Raw genomic sequence first — 12,545 nt, forward strand, 5'->3', positions numbered from 1 at the left:
TTATTCTATCATTTCCTAAAATATTTTTAAATAATTCAAATGAAATTTCGGCCAAATTTACTTTTTTTTTTGTACATATTTTATTTGATATACAGGATGTTCATAGTTAAACGGTCCTATTACAAAGCATACTACAACTATTGTTCAGGAAGTTACGAAATTTAATAGGACCAATGAAAGGATGGGAATTTTATTGATCTAATAATAATTTAGTTCAAAATGTCGTCACCAGAGGACGCTTTAAAATTGCACATTTAGCATTTACGATCAATTCTGAAGTTCTTTACTATAGAAAATGTTTCAAGACGGCAGGCAGCATTTTCATCTACTAATAGAGATCGTAAAATAGTGTTCCACCAGCAATGAGCTCTGGGGATAGAGGTGTCACTTCCACTGCCCTAACAACACCAGGGTTGGCAAGTCTGCTCTATAGAAATGCTAAGAACAAGTCGTGAAATGTCATTTTAACGATTAGATAAAGATGTTTCAAATGCTCCCATAGTCAAAAGCCGCATGGATTGCAATCTAGAGATCAGGGAGGCCACAGATCGCAAAACTGGTGGCTGATGACACGCCTTCAAAAATTACAAAAGAACATCCTAAATCCTACTATCATCCGGCTCAAAAAATCTTTGCGCACTTTTTTCTCCATTCCTAGTTCCAGAATGTCACAACGAAGGTCGCTTATAATCGACATACCCAAGATTTCCCAGTTACCACACGACTCCGTTGCATTTGAGGATTGCAATGAAATCTACAAGATTGAACATGAAGATTCTCAAATTCGGCAGTTGCCAACAGTCATCGAACCCTCCAAATGAAAGCAGGCTTCTTCAATCCAGATGATATTTCAAGGTCATTCTGAAACAACCTCAAAGACAAAAAGAAACTGAAGTATGAACTGATGTCGAGACTTGAAATCGTATGGATGTACCTTGCCGCGCAACATAGCAGTAGAAAAGGCTATCCAATCCTTTTGAAACACGATGGACTTCGTGCTAGCCTGTACTTCAGAAATTGTGCTCTTGCTTTTGGAACATCGAAATAAGCGAACTTCGATATGGTTTCTGCGGGAAAAGGTCCCCCCCCCCTTCTCCAAAATAAACATTAAACGAACTTTTTTTCTTTTCAAATTTCAACTCCATTAAAGAATGATTTTCAATGGACATTTTTCGCATCCTATTCCGATTCAGATATTTCAGTAAAGCAACTACTGCTGAATTATCGCTTTGATAAAACAATTCAACTATAAAAAAGAACGTTTATAAATATTTCGGATGAAAATTAATAATCGAAAAAGTTTTCGATCAAGTGAAATTACGATACTTCATTAAAAGACCTAATGCTTCACAGTTGCTTTTGCACGCGAAGATAAATTTCTCAGTGGAAACTCACCTTTTAAGCGAAATCGTCAAAGACACTTTGCTTCTCAAATGTCTTTTTTTTTTTCTTGTTAACTATCAAAGTGACTGTATTTTTTAATATAAATTTTATTCGAGAGCAACGAGTTCGATGGCAGTTGCTATCAAAGGTGTATCCTGGGGGGGGGTTAAGTGTTTATTTATATTCCCTTTAGAGTTTGTATAATTCAATGAATATGAACTCGAGTGACCTATGGATTAAAAAAAGTGGCGAGATCTAATTGAATAATGGATCTTAAATGTGTAATTCCTAAAATAATACCGTCTGGCTGCTAAATTGATTTTTTTATTCGATCAAATAAATTACCGTCTCTTTCATGTAATGCACAACAGTTTATTATTTTCTTTAAAAAAAAACTTCGTTTGTAGTCAATAACAAAATCTTGTCACTTAATTAAAGACACTTGCTATTTCATATATTTGCAGAGATAGAATTTTATAATAGATTTTCCACTTATTTGTGTAGATCTAGCGATCTGAAATTTTACACGCTTGTGCATTTACGAGAACTATGATAATTACCTTAAGACTAAGAAGTAGAAGATAGGAAAACTTTTAACCGCATTAAAATAAATATGTTTAAAAGATAAAATCAAATTTATTTATATTGCAGTTTTTCTGCAGGTCATTCTATAAACAAGACGTCACATAAAATCTTGCAAATCCCAAAAAACAGGTTAGAAACGAAGCAGAAAATCAAAGCACGCCTTATTATTGTGGAGACATACAATTTTGTTTGGAAAAAACTGGTCTTGAGTGTGTTTGGTATCACGATAACTCGTTATACCAAAATTATATTTTAATAAATTTTTTGCTTAAAAATTTTTGTTCGTTTCATTTATTATATCGCTGGAAAGTTGTCTGCCTGCCCAACGACTTGATAATTAAATATTCCTATAAAAGATAAGTTTCAAACTTGGCATATGGTTTAACAAAAAAAAACCCAAATTTATGAATCAGTGTTAGTTTTTGAAATGTAATGCCAAAGAGTCAACTGTCTACACTGTTGCGCACGTAAAGCTTTTAATAAAAATGTACATAAATGGATCTTGATACGTGGCCTTGACACCCAAATCCTATCTATCGGAGTTCCCACAAGATGAGCGAAAAGATGGGGATAGGAAATACATATTTTATTTCCGTCTCGAAATGGAATGCAAAGCATGCGACGAAGTCGACAAGAAATATTCCCACTATTTTGCTTCCTTTTAAGCAACTGGCGAACGTTACAAGACGTTTTTGCAGTTTTAACTACTTTGCAATAAAAAATTAAACCATTTCTGAAATAAAGGACATCTAGTTGAAACTTTGTATCGCTAAAAACAAGGACACTTACGCAGAGGTGGCCGTTGCTCTGGAACAGCAGAAATGGGATCTGGCAGCTGAAAAAAAAATAAAGATTTAGTTGATTGAAATTAACACATGAACACAAATCTATACATAGTATACGATGAACTCTCCTGAAAGCGTCTGTATGTTTGAACTCGAAAAACAGTTAACTGATATTGGAGATATTTGTACCATTTTGTAGGGCATTTATTGGGGAAGGTTTTAGTATATTGAAGTCCATGGGAAACTAACTTTATGTGGCACTTTCTAGATTACATCCAATTACGTTATATTCAATGATTTCTTTTTAAAAATAAATTTTATGACGACATCCATACTTTGAAACGACCCCTGTGCATCAAGTTTCAATTATTATAAAATTTTGCACACAAATCATTCATTACTTTTTATATCGATTAAAAAATGAAAAATTGCAATTTTAGTTTGTGCAATATTTTACATACTTTTCAAGAACTAAAAGGAATTAAGGAAATAAATATTTATAAAATATCAAAATGTAATGTTCATGGATTAATTGAAACATATTTATTCATTTCCTATATAAAATACTAAACATTTGCCTTTTTTTTTTTTTTTTTTTTTTTTTGCAGTAGCAGCACGATATTTTTTTTTTAAATCCAAGATTCATGGCAGTGGCTCAAAAATTAAGAAACTTTGCTCCGAATGTTCACTGCACCCATGAATTTCGAATAAAAGAATTAAAGGAATGCTTCTCCATGATGCATTCCCTTTCTCAAAGGGATTTCTCCCTTTTGCTTATTATGAGTTAGTTCATTGTGTTTTATGCGTCATCCTTTGAACTCTGTTATTAAATTCCATGTATAAAAGCAGTTTATCCTTTTTCTATGTAACAAGACAAAGCAAGCAACGTTTCAGATTTCTTTTTAATTATTTTGATTGTTTTCCATTAGCAGTACCGATCTTAGAAGCTGAACAAGCTCGAATTTAAAAAATACTGTATGTATAAGATATTTTGCAAACTGCCTTTTCATTTTATAAATGGCTGAAACAAAAATATACGGAAGAAAATAAAGCATAGTTACCTGGTCCAGAATCTCCTGTAGTGTTCCTGCAAAAGAGGACAATTTTTAAAAATCGTACTCGCTAAATTTGAGAACAAAAATGAATTGACAATAAAATAAATGAATTGACAAACAAATGAATATGCTTACTTGTGGCTCCCACTACAGGAGGTGACTCTGTGGCTGGGGCATCTAAAATAACAAAATCTTTGAGAATATGCAACAACTACAACAAAAAAAGAATTTTCACAGGAGAATTCTCCCTTAAGAAAGTAGTTATCTTATTAGAAAATAAAGTAGCATCAATAAAGAATCCGATTCAAATTGTAAAGGGACACTAAAAAACGTTTTCTGAAAATTTATTCTGATCGTTCACGTCCATTTATAATATTTATACAAATTATTCGTAAAAATATTTGGTTTTTCAGAATTGAAAAGGAAGTTTTTTGATACACTAACTGGTATTTTCAAAGATAGTAATGGCGTTTATACATTAATAAAATAATAGGATCAGACATTTACTGCTAAAGAAAAAGAATCTTATCAAACAATTACTTATACGCTCGATAAAAAAAAAAATTGTTAATTGTTAAGTTTGAAAGCTTATTTAATCCATGGTTCATTTTTGCTGTGCAACTGTATGAAAAGAAAGAGCTTCATAGGATAGTCCTGTATCATTTCACAGTTATGCACAATAGACATATACTATTTATATCCGTTTGATTTTAAATCAATTTAAAATTTGCAACTTGGATCACTCGGTGATTTTGATGTTATAACTGAATGATATTTCATACCTCTATTTGTATATTATTTGTATTTAATTTAATTAACTTGTTACTAAGCTTCATTTAAACTGATATAACTGCATTATATTTTGATGCTTTATTTTAATCTCAAATCTGTTGCATGAGCATAGCTGCAAGCTTGGGGTGATTATTTTTTCCACTAATACGTATGTACATATAAACCATATTGACTGATTAATAATTGTGTAATTATTTTAATACAAATAAATTTCCTTATTATTTCTAATATGTAGTTCTGTTTTACTATAAATATCCAATTTTTTTATGCCGTGAATAACATTAAATAATCATTGTTAATGAAATAGTGAAACTAAAACGTATGTTTTATTGAAAATGTTAAAATTTTATAAATGTTCAAGTAATAATTGCACGTTTTTATATATTTTAATTTAAATCTAAAAAGAAACTAACATATAATGTAAAAATCAGTAAATGTTAAAGGCAAAAAGATGTTATCTTGACATTCAGACAAAAGTTTCATCCATAAACATTTATTAATGATTTACAATGTGCTCATAACCTAAAAAATAACGTTTTCGTAAAAATTTCGAATATTTGTATTAATTTGTATTAAAGCCAATACATTTAAGATTCCAAAACGGTTTAACTTTTGTTTCTGCAATTTTTAGAAGCAAAGTTACTGGCAGAATTAAAACCAAAAACAAAATTTTTAAAAACTGATTTTAAGTTATAGAAATATTAAAAATGTGACCAAACAGCAGTTTGAGTTATTTATGCTAAAGAACTGTCATTTAACCTTAATTTACTTTGCAATTATCCTGTTACGTTACAATCAGTATCTTACTTTTGCAAAACAATGTTTACCATACAGGACAGTTTTCCTTTACGATGCTCCTCTAAAGAAAAAACTTGCAATCTCACTACTTAATTACAGATTATATATATATAATTGGCATACAGATTGGTAGTTTTTGTACATTTTTGTAGATTCATACAATTTTTCTTATTAATATAACTTTATATCATAATACATTCTTTTTTCTTATCAAAGTATTTGAACATGTACTGGAAAATTAAGAGTTTTTAGATAAATAATTAAAATGTTACTTAAAGAAGTATAACCATTTTTAATTAATGCAAAAAACAAAGTAAAAAACTAAACACGATTTAAAATCAACACATTCAGTTACTGATGTTAAGAAAAAGAAACCATTATGTACGAAGCCAGTATGCTTAGTCTTCAAAGAATGATAATCTAAAAACAAGAAGAAAAAAATTCAGGAAATGAGCGGACCCAATATCGGGAAGCAAAATGGTGCGCAACAGTTTTTGAGTATGCCAAGATTTGCGATATGGAGCCAAGAAAGGTATTCTTTCTTTAAAATTCTCCCCAGTCATACGACTCATGTTGGGTACGATTATTTCTAGAAACTAGAAATTAGCTCCCTCCATTTATATCTCAATTCTATGGTGCCTTATACCTTCTGCTTTTAAAGGAGTTCCAGTTTTGACTGTGCAAATTTGAGCGAATTTTACTACAGGGAAACGGTAAAATGAGAGAGTTTTGTGTTATAGAAGAATTACGTTTAAAAAACATTTAAAACCTGCGCAATTCTTTTGCATCTTGCTTTGAGGAACTCAATAGTAGAGTCACTTAACAAATCTTGAAAGGGGAAAATAATCTTTGGAAATTAATTATTTGCAAGAAAAATATATTGGATAATCAAACTTACCTGATACCCAGGGCCCCTGAAAGACCGCGCTGGCGGACGGTCCTAGATCAAGAAAAGAATTATTACTCACACTGAAAATAACAGAAAAATATAGATTACGCTACAGCAAATGCGATTATGCAGAGTAACAATAATCGCCGCTTTATTACATTTGCCATAACAGATATATTTAATGTATAAAAAATGCGTAGGGTTTCTTTTCGTTAAAATAATATATAGCATCTCAAAATTTACAACTACTATAGGTGATTTGGAATGTAATTAGGAATTCTGAACAGGTATTTTGATCAAAGTAACAAATGCTAAATGAATCATGTTGGTCATTTTTTTATTAAAAGCCACATTTACCTTGTGACTGTGCAGAAGTATCATTTTCATTTAATTTAACTTCCTGGCCATGAAAAAAAATATACATTTGTAAAATATTGATATTTATTGAATTAAATACTTTCACGTATGAAAACTCTTTTCGGCATAACTAGCCGAAATATGTAGGTTCGATTACAAATATTTTGCATTCGTAAATAACACTGTTATTTCTAAAACAGATTTTTTTTTTATTGCGTCTTATGTTGATTTTCATTTCTCTCTCTCTCTCTCTGTAACAAGCTAAGATATTCCTTTTTTCCCGCTCTCTATCATTTCTAGAGCGATAACAAGAATGCCTTCTTATGGCTGTTTATTACTATTGAGTCCCATTTCTATTTCCCAAAGTATCATTCTCTTTTTTTTTTTTTTCCTTTCCAAAATTCTTAGTGACCAAAGACTTCAATAATTTTGGAAAAAAAAAAAAAAATCAAAGGAACTCCACATGAAGAATTATTTAATTAATGTCATTGACTGTTATGCATACAGAATAAAAAATGTGCATTCCTCTAAATAAAGGAGGAAGTTTTTTTTAAAAATGTTCAAAGAAAAAAAGAGATTTATTCTTAATTTTATAAGTGGAAAAAACACGCGAATGCGGGTTTTAACGAAACAAAACTGGTTTGAGTTCGATAGAAAATATTACTGGAAATTGCGCTTAGCATTAATTTTTATAAACTTTTCAAAATTAAAAAAAAATTTTAGGTAATTAAGTTATTTTTTAAAAAAAGAACTCTTATCTTTATGATAATATATAAATATATTTTGTGCAATAATTATTTCAGATTTCTTTTTTGGATGAAATTCTACTAAATGCAAAAATTTTTATCGTTTCATTAAATGTCTTTAAAAATTTGTAATATTTTACCGTTGAAACTAGTTGATAGAGAGCGATATATAAATTAAGCGTTGATATAGAAGTGGACAGCAGTAGGGCACACACAAATACCATACTGCAGCCCATTTAGAAAGATATGTTATAATAGACAAATAGACGTTTATTTATCGCATTATTTGCAAATAGGTTTTATATATGGAAAAAAATGGGCTAAAAAAGGAAGGAAACTGAAAAATTTATGGAAAAACCGATGAAAACATTTCTTACCCTTATTTCAATATGTGTCCAAAATATAATTTAATTATTTATGGGTGCGGAAAATAAATATGGAGATATTAAAAGCAATTTTTTTTTAAATTAGCAAAATTGATAACAGGATAACTTGTCAAATTTATATTCGATTCAACTCTGCGTGTGTTCCGAAAAGGGCTGAAAAACCTAACAAAGCAAGATGGGGATCTTACCTAGCTGTCCCAACACGGGAGGCTGCAACAAAAAAGAAAAAAATTATCAGATACTCAAAAATAAAACATATGAATTATAAAATTAAACTCTTATATGAATTATATTCCGAGCTAAAAATTTAAATAGATTATTCATCTGTTTAATAATGAAAAAATATTTTATAGATCATTTTGAAAGCTGCACAAAAAAAAAAGAATTGCTTCAAATAAAAACCTAATTGCAATCAAGAATTGCAAATTGCATTTATAGGATTGCAACTATTTTTATAAACATTCTGCAAAAATTATTTCCCTTTACAATTGATACACAAAGGGCTCATATTTTGCAATCAAAGAAAAGGCTATTTATTTAAACTTGTTTATGTGCTAAAAATTTTTTTATAAAAGTCCCCATGAAATGAAACTGCCGTATTTCCGATTATTATAATATTGTATATAATCGTAAATAGAATAGAAAAATTCAGGCATTCGATTGGCTATTTCGTATTTTTTAGATGCACAAGTCCGATACGAATTCCTAGCACGTGCAAAAACGAAGAACTCCAAATAATTTGCGAAATATTTATTGGCGTTCCCTTTTATGAGTGAAATCACTTTTTACTTAATATTTAAATAAATGATGGAACAGATCAAATAAAAATAAAATAAAAGTGTACTTGAATGTCAAAATAAACTTCTTGGAAAACAAACCTTTGTTAGAATTTCTTTTGGTAAACAAATGTTTTATTACAAGATAAAAATGAATTTCATTCGAATGTTTGAGTGTGTGTTATTACTTTTTTTAAAGATTTAATGTTTACAGAGCAGGCAGGATTAAAAATGACTTTAAATACTTGCGTTTAATTTGTTTTATCTCAGTTATATAATTAATACCGATTTATAAATTTGTTCTTGTATCTTTTGAAAAATTACGGACTTTTAAGAGCGAATATAAAAATTAAAGCAACATTTATTTTTAGACTTTTAAGTATAAATTATTATGTTTTTGATAACTTGCATTTGGTCGTATTATTACGATTTATATGTTTTACTGATTTTGTTACTCCATTTATACATTTGCTTGATGAATGCTACATTTCAATGCCTAGTTAATTTAATCAAAAAGTTTCTATTTAATAATGGAAAAATCCTTAAAGCTAGTTACTTCTGAAAGGACTTTCTCTGAAATAATTATCCTCGTAAATATACATCGTAATATTATACCTATACTAATATATTTATACTTATTATTTCCTGCGTTCAAATTTCTATTCATTTATTAGAAGCAGCAAAATAAGTGATGAATCGCTATCTTAACTACACATTGATGTAAATTAAAGATGTATATATGTGGTATATTAACTCCACGAGAGGGCGCTCTGCGTTCTTCCGGTGATAGCTAGCAGTCGGAGGGCAGAGTTCAGAGTTCACTGGACAGGGGGAGAGAACTGACGTCCGCCGAGAAAGGTGCGACCGGAAATCGAGAAGACGTGAAACTCTGAAAAAGGGCCGAAACTGGAATTCTTGCGAAGAAGAATTCCTCTGCAAATGCCTGTGTACCACACATAGGTGGGAAAGGTCCTTTAAACAATATCAACTGTCCATCTTCATGTAATATAAATTCCTTCTTTATTATCAGATTCTCATTTGTAAAATTCATCATTTGTTAATCAAGAATAAAAAGATTAAGCTAATCCAAGTGGACTGATGCATTAAAACACACATATACAACTGGGTGATGTTATGCAATTTGAATTCCGTGTTTATAGCATGCTTATATAATGCATAAAGGTCTTCATGTACTGAAATCTTTTGCAATTAAGAAGCAGTGTTCTACACAAAATGGTCGTCAAAGCATAGAAGAATACCGATTTTCTATTTATCGTCGAATGAAATGCTCTAATTTTTTTTCTACTCATAAAATCAAGAAGTTAATTGTTTAACGTCTGTTTTTGAGTGGTAAGCATTGAGGTTAGGAATAGCACATACGATAAAGAAATACAAAATTACAGCTCAAAAAGAATTTTTTCCCCTCTATTTCTCAATTACTTCACTCATGAATGATACTTTACATTTTACTATTTTGAGCGTAATGGTGACTCGGACTCGGTGTGATTTAAACAACATTTTCAGTACTCTTTAATAATTCTTTGGGAAAAAGAATCCAACTTCTCTCAGCAATGTTCATAGGTAATATTCTCATTCTATTGTCATGCATTCTGTAGGAATTGATTTCAACATGTAAATTGCAACATTACAGATACTTTTGAAGTGTCACAAGGAAAAGACCCGAGGTCAGGAGAATGCTAAACTTTGCCCTTATAAATATGGAAAATATTCCTTAACGAAAAATATTCAATACCTCCCTTTTTAATCAAAGTATATTAACTAAAATAGATACTCACTGGGAATTTATTCATAACGACGCTTAAGGGTTTAACCCTTTGGGTACATTTGACGTATCAGAATGTTCCGTATTTTTTTTTTTTTCTTTCTATAATTCTAATTAGCTTAAGTCAACTCAGTATCAAGCATAAGTATATATTCTGAATAAGAAAAAAAAAAAACGAATCCTTACGTAAAAGCCACTGCCTTCACGTGTTCAAATAATTAAATGCGCTTCAAATAAGTGTGTAGTCAAAGAATTAGAGTTATACGAACTCTGCTGACGATCTTCTACGAGTATCTTAGAACGCGTTGTCTTTTAGTATATATTTTTATTCACTTTAAAACAATATTTTTAGTTTTCACATACGATGTTCTACAGATAAAGTTCTATGGCTCTTTTTTTCCGCCCACGATTGTGCAATAAATATTTTAAAAAATAGCCATGAATGTAAAGTACGAATTAAAATTCACTTAGAAAAAGAAACATCGATATATTCTGGTCCCAAGAAGTAATGCAGTAAGAGACATTCTCATGAATTAATGAAAAACAAAGGACGAAATAGCAATATGCAGAAACTGAAAAGCAAAAGATCTAGCATGGTTACTTAGGAGAAGGCGGAAAGTCTTACCTCAGCTCGAACCTCCTCACGTGTGGTTCTTCTCTGCTCCTCAAATCCAATTGGTGGAGCCTCTCTTTGTGCTCCCTGTAAGAATAATATGCCATTTAGTGATAATTTCCTCAATTTTTTAATCCACCATGAAGTGGGTACATGAAAATCCGTATCCCACTTTCTTTCCAATTTCGGTTATCCCATTTGTTATTTTTTTTTATTATTTTGCTCAAGATTCCCCAAAAAATTCGGGATATCCAATTTTTATTTTGAAATTTATAAAAATTCATACTATTAAATCCATTGCTTCTATATTACATAATTAATCGTAAAACAAAGTACAGCAGTGCCATTCTCATCAAGTATGGAACACAAAATATTACTGAAAGGATTTGACCTTTTCATTCAGTGGCAATAATTATTGCCCCTTATGCATTGCATTGATTTATGTGTCACTAAATATTTCGCTGTTTACACAAAAAGCGTAAAGCGTTTGCATAACCTTTTTCCTGAGAAAGAAAATATTTCTTTCATTTACCATTTCAAATTGGTAAACGTTGCCTGTATACACATTATAAAAGTTGCATTCTTAATAATTTAATTTTACAAAATTTGAAGAAACTTGGCAACTCGGACTGACTGAGGGAGAACAAACTTTTGATGTTGATACTTAGATTAGTATACATGATTTTCTAAACAAGAATTTAAATATGCGTCGCCTTTAATTTTCAGAAACGTTTCAGATTTTAGCTTATAACCTCAGCAAACAGTCGTCAGCAATAAATGCCTGAAAAATGTATTTGAAAATCGGATTTCAAAACTCATTAAATCCGGTTCTTTCGCGATTTATTGTGGCAAAATTATTATATAATAAATATTTATTGTGGCAGTAAAAGTGAATATTTGAGAGAAAAAAAAGGTACTTCCGTTTTCTTTTACTCCTCTTTCGAAAGTTTTAAAACTTTTTCATTCTTTTTATTGTGCCGTGGTAATCCAAACAGCAATATTCAGCAATCTTTCCATTTAACCTTAAGATGCATTTAAACTTAAAGCTCAAGATGCAGCTGAATTTAAAATTGAATTGAATTTTGATAAACGACACTAAATACCATTTCATTAGATGAATAGAATGGATACGGTCGCAAAAAATAATCTCATTTTTATTCAGAATCACATTTTCACAAAATTGCGAATCTAACCAGCAGCACAATGCGACGAGTTATAAAGCTCACAGATTACGTGCGTGGTTCGAAGAGCACCGGGACGAGTTTACCGTACTCCCTTGGCCAGCAAATTCCCCGGACTTGAACCCAATCGAGTATCTGTGGTATCATCGCGATAGGCTTGTTCGCTCCATGGATCCTCACCGCGTAACCTAGAGCAGCTGGCCACGGCACTGGAACTGGCATGGTTCAACATCTCAGTGAACACCTTGAGGAATCTAAGTGACTTTCTGCACGTTTCGCAGCTGTCTTGCGAATCATTAATGTGACTGGACCATGTAGATATAATTTTTGTACATTTACAAAAAGCAAAAAATGCATTCTTCGGTTTTATTCCATCGATATTCCAAAAAATTGAACAAATTCAGATAAGTCAGATC

At 30.6% G+C, this 12,545-nt stretch overlaps 1 protein-coding gene across 3 annotated transcripts in view; it reads right to left on the reverse strand.

Moving 5' to 3' along the window:
* The window catches only part of LOC129958768 (uncharacterized), a 56,188-nt gene that overhangs the window by 28,118 nt on the left and 15,525 nt on the right, over positions 1 to 12,545 (reverse strand). For all 3 annotated transcript variants that reach the window (XR_008783302.1, XM_056071441.1, XM_056071440.1), the window contains exons 5-10: positions 10,961 to 11,035; positions 7,965 to 7,986; positions 6,297 to 6,338; positions 3,944 to 3,985; positions 3,815 to 3,840; positions 2,758 to 2,803 (exon numbers count right to left, since the gene is read on the reverse strand). Coding sequence is in view for 2 of the 3 variants with exons in the window: in XM_056071441.1 (XP_055927416.1) it covers positions 2,758 to 2,803; positions 3,815 to 3,840; positions 3,944 to 3,985; positions 6,297 to 6,338; positions 7,965 to 7,986; positions 10,961 to 11,035 (253 nt within the window). In the remaining variant the exon portion in view is untranslated. The remainder of the gene's footprint in view (positions 1 to 2,757; positions 2,804 to 3,814; positions 3,841 to 3,943; positions 3,986 to 6,296; positions 6,339 to 7,964; positions 7,987 to 10,960; positions 11,036 to 12,545) is intronic.

This window comes from Argiope bruennichi, chromosome X1 (assembly GCF_947563725.1).
Source record: "Argiope bruennichi chromosome X1, qqArgBrue1.1, whole genome shotgun sequence".
NCBI classification, from domain to species: Eukaryota; Metazoa; Arthropoda; class Arachnida; order Araneae; family Araneidae; genus Argiope; species Argiope bruennichi.